Source organism: Suricata suricatta, chromosome 4 (assembly GCF_006229205.1).
Source record: "Suricata suricatta isolate VVHF042 chromosome 4, meerkat_22Aug2017_6uvM2_HiC, whole genome shotgun sequence".
In the NCBI taxonomy this organism is placed as follows: domain Eukaryota; kingdom Metazoa; phylum Chordata; class Mammalia; order Carnivora; family Herpestidae; genus Suricata; species Suricata suricatta.
The window spans coordinates 136,466,900-136,484,652 of record NC_043703.1 but is presented as its reverse complement, the minus strand read 5'-3'; the positions used below and the strand labels follow the sequence as shown (position 1 = coordinate 136,484,652).

The 17,753-nt window shown below is 44.4% G+C and overlaps 1 protein-coding gene across 2 annotated transcripts in view; it reads left to right on the top strand.

Moving 5' to 3' along the window:
* Positions 1–17,753, top strand: part of VIT (vitrin) — a 101,613-nt gene that overhangs the window by 36,330 nt on the left and 47,530 nt on the right. For both annotated transcript variants that reach the window (XM_029936318.1, XM_029936319.1), the window contains exons 4-6: positions 5,349–5,505; positions 11,638–11,771; positions 16,549–16,626. In XM_029936318.1, coding sequence (XP_029792178.1) covers positions 5,349–5,505; positions 11,638–11,771; positions 16,549–16,626 — 369 coding nt within the window. The remainder of the gene's footprint in view (positions 1–5,348; positions 5,506–11,637; positions 11,772–16,548; positions 16,627–17,753) is intronic.

The following is a 17,753-nucleotide window of genomic DNA, read 5'->3' as shown; positions in this document are numbered from 1 at the left end:
GTCCTGGAAAAGAGGGCTAGCAAAAACAATTTCTGATATCTTGGTTATGGCAGGATTATTAATTCATCTAGTCCCCACGTGATTTGACCTCTGCTGACCTCCCAGACTACATCATAGACCTCTCTCTCCCTCCTCCACTGTTCTCTACACACACATACACCACTTCCTTTATATTGTTTAAACCACCAAGCTCATTTCCACATCAGGGTTTTACACTGGCTCTTCTTTCTGTCTGGAGGGTCCTTCTTCTAGGCTTTTGTTGGCTAGCATCTTCTCATCACCAAGTAACAGTGGTAGAAGATTAAGTAGACAGGAGTACAGGCACCAAGTCCTTTGGGCCTTGTAAACCATCTCAAGGAGCTTGGACATTATCTTAAGGGTAATAGGAAGCCAATGAGGGTATTAATCAGGAGACTGATGAAATGTGATTACATTTCTTTAAGAATCACCCTGGCTGTCCAGTGGAGAAAGGCTTGGCGCAAAGGGTGAGTAACATGGAAGGAAGAAGACAGAATAGTTGGCTATTATGTTAATAGTTCAGGCAGGAAATGTTGCTGACTTGGACCAAGATGGAGGTAGAGAGAAATAGCAGATTTGGAAATAAAACCAGTAAGATTTGCTGATGGACCAGTTTCATTCATTCAGCAGACATTCTCAATCAGCAGTAAACAAAGTAGACAACGATCCCTGCTTTTGTGGACTATATATTCCAGGAGGTAGATGAAGATCCAACTGAAACTGGGGCCTTGAAAAGTAGTAGCATGTACACAGATAGGAGGAGGACAGTTCCAGGTGTGAGAAATGATACAGGCCAACTTTGAAGGATGACGTGCCTTTGAAAAGTGCCAGGAGCAGTATTAGCAAGCCCAGAAGTCCTGGGGAGGGGACTGGGATAGGACTTAAGGATTCTGCAATTTTTCCATAGGAAGCAAGATAGTATTGATGGGTTTTGCCCAAAGATTCAACGTGGTCAAGGATTGTTTAAGAAAAATGGGCAAGAATTCTTTGCAAAAGAAGTCATTACCAAGGAAAGATTCACATGATCTAGTCCCTGGGCATCAGGATCAAGAAGAAGGTTCATCTTCAAATTTTATTTAATGGTCATTTTTATTTCATTAAACTAATGTTTTTGCATCATTATCTTAAAAATAGGATTTTGCTGGAGTTCAATAGCACAGTCTAACAAATTTCATATTCAGTTTCAAATTTCTAACAAATCAAATTTCATATCAAAACTGATTATACCTAAGTGCTTTTATTTTATAATAATTCTTCCTCATATGCATCCAGGAGTCAAGCTTACAAAGGGCTTCTCTTAATTGATTAGGAAATCTATCTGTTTTCCAGAAGCAATGTAGCTCACCTGGGATCAGCGAAAAGTTGAATAAAAAACAAGTATTCCATTTGCTTTGGTCTGCTATTTGGTTGGCTTATTGTATGTGACATTACCCACTCTGATAACCTATCACCTGGTCCGTTATTAGATGAAGCAGGACACCTGTCTCTAAGATTCCTGTGTTGCATGAAATAGTGACTCAGACAGTAGCAGTTTTGTCCACAGATCCTCTGAGATCCATACAGCAAACATAAGACCTCAGTGAGCAGCAACTAAAGGTCATCTCTCAGTTCTAATCATCTGGGTTGAAAGCAGTTCCCATTTGCCTGTGGCTGGGGCCAAGGGCCTCCAGGAAGAAACCTTGGGCGGATTCTGCAATGCTCTCATGTGAGCTCTGTCCTGAAGTGATAGTGACCATGAGAAACCAAGGTAACCTAAAGGCTTCCTACCAGGGAGAAGAGTACGTGGCCAAGGAATAGGTCTCTTGTGAAGTTTCCACCCGCGTAGTTCTGGACAACCCCAGCATCTGTGTGACTTCAGCCCTGGGCTCCCTCGTTACCATGGCAACTGTCCACTCTAGAAGGACTGGGAGAGGCTCTCATCATGCTTTCTTCCCGGCAGTAAAACCTTTTGATGGCTTCTAGGTTATCCTCTGATGTTGAGAGTGGGGATGCAGCGCGCCCCTCCCCCTATCTCTGGGTGTTTGCCTAATGTCTTCCTCCTCCCTTCAGACCTGAGGATGATACTTCTTGAGCTGCCTTAATTTTTTCTTGTCCTCTTAAGGAAGTCTTAGTTCTGCATGTCTGAGATAAAACCCAGAGAAGGGTAAAGGGCAATCCAAAAATGAATCTGAACAACAAAAGAGAAAGAAAAAGGAAAGAAAAGCCTAAATTCTAAGATGGGAGCAGTTCAAAAGTATTCAGAGGAAATGCAAAGAGAAATCACTTCCTTTGGGCTGTAAGTGGATGGATGAAAGAGTCATAGAGGTTACAAGAAAACAGACTACACGAATAATTGTGGGAATACTTTAAAGAATCAAACTAGTTTCTATACTCAAAGAAAAGTGGCCCCCAAAATGCAAATGGGTGCTTCTTCCTGAGGCTGGATTCAGACATTACACTTTCCAGTGATTTTGGCAATTACTTTTAATTAGCTCACTCTCTCCAGCTTAATTTTCTGTACAAATTTAACAAATATTTGACCTTTAGCCACACTTTGCCATTGCATTCTGTTTTTCCAAAGTACATGAGCATATGTGCTTGATTTCATTTTTCCCTGCTATGGGTTGAGTTAATTCATTGATTTTGCTAATCCAGTTGGGTGCACTTAAAACTGAGCTTATTTAGGGCACTTCCTGGCCTTTGTAAAAAATGAGACAAAACAAACAAACAAGCACATACCCCTTCAGGCAAAGGGGAACTTGATTAGCAGGAAGCAAAATATTCCCATGTAACATTTTCCCCTTTGTCTTTTTAATTTTTTAATGTTTATTTTTGAGAGACAGACAGACTCACCGATAGAGTGTGAGTAGGGGAAGAGCAGAGAGAAAGAGACACACACAGAATCCAAAGCAGGCTCCTGGCTCCCAGCTGTCAGCACAGAGCCCAACGCGGGGCTCAACCTCTGAGCTGAAGTCAGATGCTTAACCGACTGAGCCACCCAAGTGCCTGCCTCCCTTGTCTTTTTAAACCAACTACCTCGTGGAAAATCCTTTGCACGTGCTGTGTATACCCTAAGGTCTTGCATTGATCTCTGTATAATACTCATGCAATAAGCTTCCAGATATACCCCCATTTATTCCATTTCAGAAGATTTGGGTTGGCCTGCCTGGAGAACTAAAGTCAGGTCCACGTTAAATCCCAGTTTGCAGAGCCGGTCCCCTCCTCATTCAAATCCCTAAGAACCAAGAAGACATGCTTCCATTTTGTGTCCCTATAAAGGAGCAGATGCATTTGGGAGTGGGGAAGTGGTGTGCAGAAGGGAGGAGAGGTGAACACGTCCAGTTACGCCCAGGGATCAATTAACTAATTTAAGGAGAGACTACACTGATGTCTTCAGCCCCCAGTTGCTTAAAAAAAAAAAAAAAATTCTGAGACTCAAAATAGTAAATGCAGACCTGAGTATCAGGATTTAAGAGAATGAAAGATAAAAGAGAAATAGCTTTGGAGAGGAGGCAACCTGTGGTAGGGAGAAGAAAACCACAGGCTGTTCTGAGCACTGCACTCTGCTTCTTAACCTAGACCACAAATTGTTTTAGCCTGTGATCAGACTCAGCCCCAGGCCCCCTGGGGGGAGAAGGCCTTCCGTGCTGGCCTGGCCAGGCTCTCCGGGGCAGATATCATCTGGGAGGAGTTGTTTGGGAAAAGAGCAGAAGTTCTAACATCAGTTCTCTCTGCAGTCTGAGTGGAATGCAACTCTGCTCCATTCAGGTACATAAGGGTTAAAAGGGAGAGAGAGGGAGAGAGGAAGACAGGGGGAGGGGAGGGAGGGAGAGAGGGAGGGTGTTCTGGATACAGCTGGAAGCCATTAACAAATCTGAGACCATCTCAGTAACCCAGGCAGAGGGTGGGTGGCCTGGCGGAGCTCCCGGCTCCAAGCATGTCATCACTGACTCTTAGCCCTGGGCGGGCCTTGATTTCTACCTCCCACCCAATGGAGAAATCCCCTCTTCAACTGTTCAGTCCCTGCTTACACACTTCCGCTCACGCACCGCTTCACAAGGCAGCCCATTCCTTCAAGGACAACCTTGGTTACTGAAAAGTTCTTCTTTGCAAAATTTGCCTCTATGGAAGGTTGCTCTTTCAGTTCTAACTTGGTCTTCTGGAGTCCTAGCACACGCCAGCCCTACTTGTGAAGACAGCCATCACTTGCCTCCTCTGAATTCTCACCTCCTTGTGGCCGGACAACCCGTTCTGCCAGCCAGCCCTCCCTGATGGTTTGCAGGCACCTCCTGAGCCTCTGCCTACTCTTTGCACTGTGCCCATGTTTCAGAATCCCTGCTGGAGAAAAGGACCCAGAACAGAATGCATTTCCCAGCAACAAGGGCACCAGTATAGTATCCTCTAGAAGATCTTGTCCTTCAGGAGTTTCTAAGGGAAATTTTTCCAAGGAAGATGCAGTTCTGTCACCTTTTAGTTGCTGTCCCTAGAGAACCAACCCAACCTCAATCCCAGACAAGTTTTTGGCTCAAGAACACTGGCCTGATAGACGGTGCTAGTCTGGCAATGGCTGTCACAAAGCCAAAGGACAAAGGAGAGAGGAAAGATTGAGCTTCCCCTAGCTGGTCAAAAGAGGGGGGGGTGTCCTAGCCTTCCATCATGTGCTAAGGTAGATGAGTAGAGATCACTGTCATCTTGAGCTGGGATCTAGGACCCCTGTCTAGGACCACGACTAAAGATCTCTTCCATTGTCTGTCTCCCCAGCCCAGAAACCTTTCATTGTGCCCCACCTCCTGCACAGAACCCAAGCCCTCAAGCCTTCCCGACGAGGCCCAGCCCTCCCAACCCCCATTCCCACCCAGCTCCAGCACAGAACCTCTGATGCATCAGGCCAGCCTCATCCTGGCTGCCTGGCCCCGGCCCCGTGCTCCCTCATCTGCCCTCCCTGAAATACCTTCCCTTTGGCCTGAAAGGTCATCTGAGAGTTCCCTCTTTTCCTAGCTCCAGAGCATCTGAAAAACCAGTGTTCTCCAGCCATGGACCCAAGGTGACATTTCTGACCACCAGAGGTGGGTCTTTTTTCCCCCTAGAGTTCTCAATTGTCTGAATAAGCACGAGAATCTACCTCTGTTTTTGCTCTCAGCAGGTTAAATGCAGTGGATGGTCACTGTTGTTCTTTTGGTCTCAGGAATGTCCTAATTATATCTTTGCTTTCATTATATGGAGAGGACCCAGGGTCAGCCCAGGTCTGGCCTTTAGAGATTAAGTAAATGAACACGTATGGCCTGACAGAGCCACCCGGTATGTAAGCTGAGACCCATAGGTGTAATTTTGGCCTCGTTTTGCTTTCCCAGCTGTGCCTCAGATCAACTGTGATGTCAAAGCCGGAAAGATCATCAACCCTGAGTTTGTTGTGAAATGTCCAGCAGGATGCCAAGACCCCAAATACCACGTTTACGGCACGGATGTCTACGCGTCCTACTCCAGCGTGTGCGGCGCTGCGATTCACAGGTGGGTAGCTAGGCACCACTTAGCAACCAGGCTGTGGGCAGGGCACCCCCATGCAGGGCTGCCTGATTTCATAAGCAAGACTCTACAACTCTAACTGTGTGTCCTGTAGTTTGTGTGGCAACCCGATCCCCTGGGACCAAGCAGAAGCCAAGTGTGGTCCCAGGTCTCTGTGCACAACACTCCAGGGAAAGGACCAACTTCACGGAATGGGGAAGAGACTTCTACGCTCTCATGTTCATGACAGGGAGCCACGGTTCTCGGTGATGTGAAGCATGTATTTTTCTACCTATATATGCTAAACAAGGCAATAATAAGGATGTGACTAAGCAAGGCACAGAGGTTTGGAGAAGAAATGTCACAGCAGTGGTGATGGCCCGGAGTCAAGTAGAGCATGACAAGTGAGAAGGAGGGTGGTAGGTGGTACTGCTCCATCAGCTGTTGGTCTGGGACCCAGGAAGGAGGACAGGAAGTGTGACATGTTTTGAACTAAGTCACTGCCTCAATGAGGAGAGGCAAAAGTGACCTTCACAGAATCCTCATACGTCTTTCTTTTTTTGAGTTTATTTATTTAGAGTGAGAGAGCACATGCACAAGCAGGGGAAGAGCAGAGAGAGTGAGAGAAAGAGAGAGACTCCTAAGCAGGCTCTGCACTGTCAGTCCAGAGCCCCGTGTGGGGCTCAAACTCACAAGCTCTGAGATCATGACCTGAGTTGAAATCAAGAGTCAGCCACATAACCGACTGAGCCACCAGGTGCCCCAAAATGCTCATACCTGTTCTGCTAAGGCTGGGAGACCAAACACGAGGAATGCATGTTTACATAGTACCTTTGATAATAAGGCCAATGTATCTGAGTCAAGCACCTCGCCTGTGTCACCTTATTTAATCCTCACAGTTCCCAATGCAGTGGTTACTACTATTAATTATCTACATCCTGAGAGAGAGAGAGAGAGAGAGAGAGAGAGAGAGAGAGAGAGAGAGAGAGAGAGACAGGCAGAATAGCTTTTCTAAAACCACACTATTGAAAAGTATCTGAGTAGAGACAGGAATCTAAGTTCAGCCCCGAACTACCACCTGAGACTGCTTTGAGATGTGGCCCCTGAGTCTGTGCTCGGCCACCAGATACTGGATGAAGTTTCTGTATTTCTCGGACTTCTGTACCTTTTTCCTTCTTGCTCACCAGTCAGGTGATGGTTCTCTGCCAGAGAGGGGCAAAGATGTAGAATTCCCTCCCTTTCAAGGTGCGTCATCAGCAGCTTTTCAGAAATTTGGGGAAGCAACAAAAGCAAAGTCTATGTGTAAAATAAGATTTCAGAATCACTGGCAGTCTGTGGGCTGCCCTTCTTTTCCCCACCACTGTGGAGCAATGCCAGGCTCACTGAGTTTCCAGTGGGAGAAGGACTACAAACCTTCTATTACAGAGAACTAGTGAAACATTCAAGAGAAACAAAACCAAGAACAGTTGGGGGGCTCAGACGGTTGAGTGTCCGATTCTTAATTTCAGGGCCATGATCTTGCACTTCATGAGATCAAGCCCCATCTGGGCTCCTTCTGCTGACAGCATGGAGCCTACTTGGGATTCTCTCTCTCCCTCTCTCTCTGTCTCCCCCCCCCCCACCATGCTGCTCTCTCTCTCAAAATGGGTAAATAAACTTTAAAAAAAGGAGAGAAACTACACCAAACATTGTTTCTTAACCCCAGACTATGAAAAAAATATTTTGCTTTCACTCTGAAATAAATCTCATGCAAAAAGGAAGTCTACAAATCTACACACACATGCATATGCATGAATACACATATGCCTGCTCCCACACATGTGCTTGCACATATGTGCATGCTCACCTACATCCTTACACACACATGTGCATGCCCAATCAGCTCAGCACCATCGGCCCTCTCCAGTCTGTGTCTGGGTAGACACCATATCTGCTGCAGAGGCTGAGCCTGTCTTCAGGTTGTCTATATTTTTCTAGCTGTGATCCAAATGGTTAGCACTTACTCCCTCTGGCATTTGCTGGCTCTCTCTTGCCTTTCCATGCTTCCCATGCAGGAGAGAGTCCCCTGGGTTCATTCAACCTCACGAAGATGTCATCATACTCACGGTAGTCCCTTGCACTGTGATTCTCTCCCTCTAACATCATCTCGACCCTATGAGGCTGCAGTTAACATCCCGATTTGGTAGTAGAGGAGCTGAGAACTAGGAAAGCTAATGAAGTTGCTAGTTAGTTGCAGGTTCAGGATGAAACCTCATGTCCCCTGACTTCCAGTCCATAGCCCAGGTGACATATTTACATAAGAACAGGGGCAGGGGTCCCAGAATTGTTTAATCTACAAAGTGAGGATGTGAGGTAGATGTAGACTTTGGACCAAAAAGAGTTGGGAATGGCTTTATGATGGAGAGAGACACCATTGGGGAGGAAAAAAAGAAGGGTTTTGACAAGGACCAGGACTTAGCAATCCCAATGCTGGGGGCTGGAGAGTAGGAATTTGGGGAGAGAATATAGAGGAGGGTAGAGGGGCAGAGGAGAAGAGCTTGAATGTTTCAGAACACAAGATTTGCTACCTGAGCAATTGAGTGCCATTGTAGTTTTCTGGAACAGTGTCTGATCTAGTGGGAAACTATTCAGAAGAAAGTGTCACTGTCCATGGGGAAGATGAATAGAGATTTTAAGCAAAAACAGATAGGAATTTTTTTGATACTCTCAGTTTTGTTTTTCACAAACAGAATGAGTCTGTCTTCAGAAGGCAGGATTTAAGACCGAGAAAATGAGTAGAAAGTACACACGGGTCCTCCCATTATTGTCCTGTCAGAGTCCCCCAGGTCAGAACTGGGGAGCTGGAGAGAGCGTACTTTGGTTTAGAAATTCAGATTTAGCTTTAGGGTTTAATATTAATACATCATAATCAGATGTCTTATTATGAATTATTCCCTTGATTCTGTCAAACCAAAGGGATAATCAACACATTGGAGGCATCATATTCTGGCTCAGTCTTATCCCGAACTAACTCTACGTAGAGTAGGACCAAGTGGCAGGAGGGGAAGATTTCTGCCCAGTGGGGTGATGAGGAGGCCATCCCCATGCAGAGTGCTCTTCGTGTTGATTTCTTTTTAATGTTTATTTATTTTTGAGGCAGAGAGAGACAGAGACAGAGAGAGACAGAGAGAAGAGTGTGAGTGGGGAAGAGAGAGGAGGAGACACAGAATCTGAAGCAGGCTCCAGGCTCTAAGCATAAAGCCAAACACAGGGCCCAAACTTGTGAACCATGAGGTCATGACCCAAGCAGAAATCGGATGCTTACCCAACTGAGCCACCCAAGAGCCCCTCTTTGTGCTGATTTCTGACCAGATGCCCACCCTGAGAGTGGCATCTGTTCAAAACCTGGCCCTTTTCTTTGAACCACACAGCTGACCCTCAGCTTAGCCCGCCCCTGGATACCAGGGACAGGGAGGAGGAGAAGGCCATGCCCAGCACTATGCAGGGCATCTAAAGAATGCAAAGAAATAAAACTGTTTTGCTCCTTTGGAGAATATTTATGAGGATAGAAGTGAGGTCACATTTACATAAATTCTCCAAAGTACCCTGGCTCCCATCTGCCTCATCAGTAAGACCACAGCCTCTTTCCGGCTGTCTCTCTTCTCCAGCGTCTCTTACAGTGGTCACGTCTCTGGTGCATTCCACCTCCATGGACCACTACTGGCACCTGTAGCTCAAAGACCATTGACCCTCCCGCATCCACTCTGCTCCAGGCTATCTGGGAAGACCCACACCCTCCAGTTACGTCCACCCTGCAGATCAGGCGTCAGGCTGGTCTGCCACAGGGGCATCTCAGGAGCACGCCATAGTTCGGTATCACATCTTCCCCAAAGTCTGTGTGTTCAGTCTTATCCCACCCTTACAAGGGATGTCAGCAGACCTGAGCAGCTTGAGACCACGCCCCCCCACCCCAGGGCCCTTCCCATTTCCCTGAACAGCCAGAGGGAAGCTCAACACGGCCCCCCCTTCCCTCGCTCAGAGTGCAGCTACTGTTCTTCTGACTCTTAAACAGGAGCATATGTGCATGCACACATTTTCTCAAAACACTGGCGTATAAAGCCAAGGGCAGAATACTTTCTTGGGAAGGAAATAAAAAGGTAAGTGTTATTGTGATTTCTAATTCCCCCATTAATTGTAAGTAAAGGGAGCATAGGATAATTTTTTTAATAACTAGAATTTTCATCCTCCCCCAGACCTGTGCTTGTAAACGTTTGACAACCAGCTCCTCAAACGCACGGGTAATTCTGATTTTACCAATTCCTGTGGCATAAATACCCCCACCACAGGCGATTCACGCTACAGTGTGAAGGGAACCAACTCTCACAATCCTGAAAAGTTAACAACTGGCTTTCCTAAGCCAGCGTGGGCAGCGCCCACACACCACTGACAGGCCTTCCAACGCAGAAGCATAACACACTGCTTTTCCCACAAGAACACGTCTAATCTGGCTGGGAGACAAAAGTTACTCAAGACATTTTTTAGGAGATAGCACAAGACCAAATAAAATCAGAGTCTTGGTTGTGAGACAAGATTCTAAGGCATCATTAGGAAGGGATGCCATGAAGTCTTTACAGACTCTGTAGAGAAGGAAGTAGTACACTGAGCAGTACAGGGCTTGTCAGGCAGACGTGGGAGCTGGTTTTCCAGAGCGAAAGAGCAGCAGGAGCAGACGTGTGAGTGGGAACCACGAGCTCTGTCAGGGGAGCTGAGACCAGCCGAGCCGCAGCTGGGACATGGGAGGTAACAGCTCCCGAGAGAAGGGAGGGCAGGGTCGCAAAGATTTGGAAAGATGAGGAGGTGGTATCTGTGCTTTTGGACTATGAGAGGCAATTGTGACCGAGTGGGACAAACCTGGGATTCCAGGTCAGCTAGACCTGGGTTCAAATCCCTGCCTTGTGGGGCACCTGGGTGGCTCAGTCGGTTGGGTGTCTGACTTCAGCTTAGATCATGATCTCGCAGTTTGTGAGTTTGAGCCCCACATCAGGCTCTCTGCTGACAGCTCAGAGCCTGGAGCCTTCTTCTGATTCTGTGTCTCCCTGTCTCTTAAAAATAAACAAACATTAAAAAAAAATTTTTTTTCAAAAATCCCTGCCTTGCCAACTTACTAGTCACAAAATCTGGCCGAGTCACTCCACTGGTCCAAGCCCAATTCCACGAAATGGGAACAACAACGTTGCCTCTACTGCACAAGTCACAGGTTTGCTGGGAGGCCCCGTGAGATACCTACATGGGAATGATTTTAAACCAATTAAGTGCTCCACATGTCAAGTAGGATTATCACTATCTTTCCTTCAGGGTCACTGAACAGTTGAGTGTTGAAACTTGTTGACTCACGAAGGTGGGAGGGCAGGAAATGGCAACTCTCATTCCTGGAGGGAAGGGAGGGTGTTGATGAGAACAAATCTAAGTGGTTTTTTAGCGCCTCCTGTGCCATAAATCACAGATGCCCACAGGAGCCATTTTTGGCTCTGGGGCAAGGAAATGACAATGTGAAGTGATTCTGATGAAGCTGAACGGGGCTCTGGTTCACATCCAAGCAAAGAGGTGTATATGTCAGTCACTGTTACATCAGGATCCCAAACCCTCAAAATCCTAGAAATTAAAGAAATAATTTCCAGCCCTTCAGGACTCCCTTTAATGAGTTCAGTTTAGCCACACATCTTCCTTCCCTCGCCCAAAATAAAAGGAATAATTTGCTTTGTAAAAGGTCATGACCACCCTTCGAAATAACTGGAGTCATTCTGTGATGTCACAAAACCAAATTGGAAACTGTCAGAAGATTTAGTGAGAATGAACAAACCAAGGTAGAGAAATTTGAGGCACGGTGTCAAACAGAAATTGCTGCCCAGTGGAACAAACGACCACCTTTCTTATTCTTCTGTAATAAGGAAGAGAAGCCTATCTGACCCGGAAGTTCAGACGCTGGGCCATGGGACGAAGGGACCATTCTTGGGGGATGGGCTGCAGGTCAGGATAAACCTTTTCTAAACCTCGCGCTTTCATATCTTCAAATAAAGATGGAGGCTAGTTTGATATCGGTCTGTGGATTGTGTCTAACAATATTTTTCTGTTCTTCCATTTATTTTTTCCTCTTCGTAGTGGTGTGCTTGATAATTCAGGAGGGAAAATACTTGTTCGGAAAGTTGCTGGGCAATCTGGCTATAAGGGGAGTTACTCCAATGGCGTCCAGTCACTGTCCCTGCCACGCTGGAGAGAGTCCTTCATTGTCTCAGGTACGCCTGCCCACTGGTGAAACCCAGCCCTACCTGGGCGCTTGGCTTAAGTGACCTCATGGGATGAAATGTGCTCTTTTCAATGTTCTATTGGTATTAGTTTATAGCCCAACTCATTTCATAAAACTCTGAAGCATTAGCTCTTCTGATAATTAGGGTCACGAAACAATAAATTATAATTACAGTGATAAATCACTACAAAGTCTAGAAATATTAAAAGGCTCCAATTGCTCATTTTAAACACACTAGCTATCCATAAATCCAATCAGACTTTTAACAAAGTGGATCACATTTCATAACTTGGGTTTTTGAACTACTCCTTTAGTTAGACCAAATATGTCTAGTTATCTAGAACCTCGATCCTTGATATTTCTGGTAAATGGAAAGGGATGTAGGCTCTTAGAGAACTGAGCTGCAATTGTGAGATTTCTTTTTATTTAACTGATTGTTTCACTAGTCAGACCTTGCTGTCTAGCTCTTTAGGATTTTTGTAGATAATCATTTTCATTCTTTTCCTCCCACTTCCAATGAGGTAATGTCAGTTAGCCAATGATGAGTGTGATTTCATAGTAGAAAAATGACCTAGTATCTGTGTATTATCATAGCCCACCCTTTCCTATTTTTGTGAATTCCCCAAACTTTTATTTTGAAACATTTTTAATTGAAAGAAAACTGGAAAGAATAGTACAATGAATATCCACATTCCCTTCACCTAGCAACATTTGCCTTATTAATTTTCCTATCATTTATCTATATTTTGCTCTAAACCATGTGAAAATATGCTGCAGGCATCATGATTCTTTATCCCTCAATACTTCACAGACATCTACTAAAAATAAGATTTTCCTAAGTAATCACAATACCAACACCATACCTAACACATTAACATTGATACAATTATATTATCTAATAAATGGTTCTTCCTTAATAGTATCCAGTTATCTTCGTCTTCATAGTAATTTCTTCCTCTTACTTCTCTCTCCTTCCTTTCTCTCTTCTTTCCTTCCTTCCTGATCCATGAACTAATAAATAATAAAAATCACCCGTTGCCTTTAGTTGTCATTTCTATTAACTCTCCTTTAATCTAAAACTATCCCCACCACACTATGTTTTTTTTCATGGATGCTATGACATTTTTGAGGTCCTAGCCAGTTGTCTAGTACTGTGTCTCAATAGTCTGGACCACAAACATGTCCAACAATTTCCTCGTGATTGGATTCAGGTTGAATATTTTGCCAAGGTTACTACATAGGTAGTACCCTAGCACATCCATTGTGCTGTATCACAGTGGCCATATCAGAAGGCATAAGTTTGTCCAGTTGTTGGTGATGCTAAACATGACTACTTGGATACTTTATAGTATCTCTCCATAGTAAACATACTTTATAATTAATAGGCAATCTGTAGGGCAATACTTCAAATCAGCAGGAATAGTTCATTCTCCAACAAATTCATCCAATGGTTTAACACCCATTGATTATCTTTGCACTAGCAAGAATTACATTAGGATTTGCAAAATTACAATTGTTCTAATTCTGTCATTCATTCACATTTATTAGCAAGTTTCTTACATAAAGAAGAGGATTTTTTTCCCTCTCTCCACACCTATTTTTTCAAGTATCACTAGGGAGTCACAGATTGTTTTTGAAAATATTTTATAATCCATGATCACCATTATTCTTTTTTAATTTAAATTCAAGTTACTTAACATACAGTGTTGTCATGGCTTCAGGAGTAGAACCCAGGGTTTCGTCTCTTACATATGACACCCAATGCTCATCACAAAAAGGGCCCTCCTTAATGCCTGTCACCCATTTAATCCATTCCCCCTCCCTACCCTTAAGAGTCTCTTATGGTTTGCCTCCCCCTGTGTTTTTATCTCATTTTTCCTTCCTTTTCCCTGTGTTCATCTGTTGTGTTTCTCAGATTCCACACATGAATGAAATCATCTGGTATCTGTCTTTCTCTGGCTTATTTCACTTAGCATAATACCCTCTAGTTCCATCTACATGGTTGCAAATGGCAAGATTTCATCCTTCTTCATTGCCAAGTAGTATTCCAGTGTGGGTGTGGGTGTGGGTGTGTACACACACCACATCCTCTTTATCTATTCATCAGTCAGTGGACATTTGGGCTCTTTGATTGATTTGGCTATCATTATTTGTTTTGATGCTCAAATTGTCCAAATTTGGCCAGTGGGAGCCCTAGGGATTTTTTGGCATGTCCTCATTTGTGTTTGAGCACAACATAGTGTTCTATCCTTGTGTTATACTTGCCTTATGCTAACTACAAACAGACCTTTGAGTAATCTGTTTCTTCTTGCCTGCAGAATTCTGCAACCTAGGGTTCAAACTAAACTGGTTTCTATGTCAGATAGTGGAAAGTTATCAACAGTGCCATGAGAATTCAGAATAGGGGCCATATGAAAATGCTAATATCTAGACTACAAATTTCTCAAGTATATAGAGAAATGTAATCCCCACATAGGTGCTTACCAAGTAGCTCCTGGCCAAATAAGAGTGTTCCCACCTTAAATGCATAGCCTGCAATTTGAGAATCCCCAACAGAGGTTTAAAGGAAAAATTAACTCCAAGAGAGTAGAGATGTTTTGGGTTTTTTTAATGAAATCAGTCTGCTGAGATTATTCCCTATAAACTCAAGTTGCATGTCCCCTCATTTCACCTAGTGATATTTAACAAAAACACTTCTTGCCAATAATAATAAACATTGGTGCTTCTGCAATGGGTAGGAATCTCTTTCGAATGGGTGACTTGGGGGAACAACACTGGCCAGCAGCCAAGGCATGCTCCCCAGGATCCGGAAGCTCAAGGCCACCAATTTCAGCTGGATGGTGTTAGAATCCTCCTCTGAAGGCTCGGGTGCCAAGTGGGCCCCATGGTGTAATGGTCAGCACTCTGAACCCTGAGGGCTCTTGTGCCTCCATTACCCTTTTATTTTTAATTTTTACACATCACTGTGCTCCTTTAGTTAATTCACTTTGGCGGGTTGGGATAGGAGCAGAAGATGGGATGTGCCTTTGAGGTCAGCACAATCTTTTGACAGTCCAGGGATAGGAATGGTCAGAGAGGGACTTCCTAATGCTGCCCATTTGTTCTTTGATCCACATTTTAGAAAACGGATCTCATGTTCTTTTTCCTTCTGAATAGAAGCAGAATAAACAACACAGGATTTTAGAGGTGAGAAGAATAGTAAACAGAGTCCCCACAATCCCCTCCATTGATCAAGTGAGGCCAATGGCCATGACGCCCTCCTTGGGTCCAAACTCACCTCAATCATGATTTGGAAGAGGCCCAGACAAGGATGGGGGACCTGGAAATGCCAAGCTCTGTTCCCAGGTGTCTTTAATGAGATGAAATAACTCAGTAAGCCCAAACATTTTGCCTCATCCTCACTTTGAGTGGCATTTAAAGACAATACCAGCAGAGAATCTTTATATCTCTCTGTTAATATATAGTTCCAAAACATTTTAACTTTTTTTTCCCATTAGATCCCTACAACTGACTATAGTAAGTTGGTCTATGTCATTGTCCATATGTTCTGAATGAGCGTCTCAGAGATTGAGGCAGAGAATTCATGGCAAATAGACACAGAAACATAGATGTTCTTATTCCCAGTTCCAGGCCCTTTCTGAGACTCCATCATTCTGTCTGCATCACAGCTCTGCAACCTTTTGTGTAGTCGGGCTTTTGGCAAAAATAGTGCACTAGATTCTGTTCCACCGCTCAGGCTCTCCATTCAACACTCCTCACCATCTCATCCCCGAGCCCATCCTATGAAACTATTTCCTTACGTTGAAAGTTAAAGTTCTTTCAGTATCAGATGCAGATATCAGATACCAAGTGGGACCCCTTTCAAGGGTATTTGAAATTATAACAGAGACCTAAGCATGAAGATATTCCTTCTCTGAATAAATACTAACTGATCATTTCCTACATGCCAGAGGCAAGGATTCAGTGGTTACCAAGTGAGACAAATGCCCAATCTCCAAGTAGCCACTACCTTCCAAGTGACACTGTCCATCTCATTGCAGAGCAGAACTCCCTTGGTGGAATTCCAGGCACCATTTCCTGGCGGAAGATGGCTTTAGAGTCAACAGCCTTCCCTGAGCAATTTTCAGTCCTATCAGGCTTGGTACTTGCTTTCCTAGTCCCGATCACCTGATCGCTTTTCTGTTTTATGTCTCCTTTGTTTTCCCTGATACATATTAACATTCCTTCTCCTCACCTGGCCTCTAAACTTACTTTCCCTAGGTGGGCAACAAATGCTTATTTTGAAACCTCCTTCTAGGTTTCTTTCATGCCGTGGAATTCAAATGGATCCCACAGGGTCCGTGAAAGGGAGAGAGAGCTGTTCATGCACAGCCAGCCTGTGACCAGAGCTCTGGAGCTTCCAGAAGGAGAGCATGGGGAGTCCTTTACATTCATCCACTGACCTAATTAAACATTCAACACCACGTGTACGAAAACCTTAGCTTACATGTCACATCTTCATGGGCAGAGCGAGGGTTGCTAATGTTAACTCTGAGTCACACAGATATTATTGCTTCCTTTCTAATATTAATAAGACACAGGCTATACAGGAAAACAAAACCTCACTTGACTTTCTTATTGTAATCAACAATTCAGCCTGGGGTGCAGGGATACTACGAATTTATTGAACTCAAGACAGATAAATAGGAAGGAGGATATCAGTTTACCAGAACAGAACCATCTAAAATGTCTAGCTCTACAAATACTTTTTTTTTCCTTTTTTGCAGAAGGTAAACCCCAAAAGGGTGTAACCTACCCATCGGCTCTTACATATTCATCATCTAAAAGCCCTGCTGCCAAAACAGGCAAGTATTCATATGTGATTTCATCTAAATATTCTGAGTTTGTAAACACGTGTTTCAGGAGGTAGTATAGAAATTAACATCTGCTCAAGCCCCACTGACACCAGCAATACCGTAACCGATGCCAAGAACATGGCCCTAGAAATCAAGGGGATCAGATGGCTAGGGCTGAAGAGTAAGGCTTTAGATTTTGGTTTTGCAGTTCCAAGATTATATCTATGTTTTGTCCTTCTCATTCACAATGGCTGTTGCCTTGAATTGTATTGTTACTTTAGAAGATGACAGGCCATTCTGTCTAGAAATGTTCCCTGGCAGCTGAAAGGGGAAAAGTTGTCTCTGCCTACGTATGAAATGAAGGGACGCAAAAAGGATGGTGTGAGGTATGTGTTAACAGAAAACAATAGAAATAACCCAAGCCAAAGATATAATGTTTACGAGGTTGTGTGGACCCAGCTTCATGTGAACCACAAAGGGAGCACAGGTAGACTTCAGGCCAGGAAAATGCCTTTTTCTAGGTTTCTGTGTCAAGAGAAGTATGCTATGCGTTACTGTGCCTTTGGGGGCGCTTTCATTTCCCACACAAAGAGAAGGGATAAATATCCCTTTCCAGCATAAACACAAAAGGGACACTTGGGGTCTTGCCCAGCTTCTAAAGGAGTCTTTCTTTAAAAGTTATAGTCTCTGAGTGCCTGGGTGGCTCAGTCGGTTGAGTGTCTGACTCTTGGATTCAGCTCAGGTCATGATTTCACGGTTCGTGTGTTCAGGCCTCATGTTAGGCTTTGCACTGACCGCACGGAGCCTGCTTGGGATTCTCTGTTTCCCTCTCTGTGTTTCCCTCCCCCACTGGCTCTCTCTTTTTCTCTCTCAAAATAAATTTTAAAAATAATAAAAGATCATTAAGATAAAGTGTAAGTTTTTACCAATTCAAATAAAAAAAAAATCCAGTGAGGGGTACCTGGGTGGCTCAGTCAGTTAAGCATCTGACTTTGGGTCAGATCATCATCTCATGGTTTGTGAGTTCGAGCACCATGTTGGGCTCTCTGTTGTCAGCACAGAGCCTGCTTTGGATCCTCTGTCCCCCCCCCCCACCCCCACCCTGGACACCTCTTCTCTCTCTGCTCCTCCTCTGC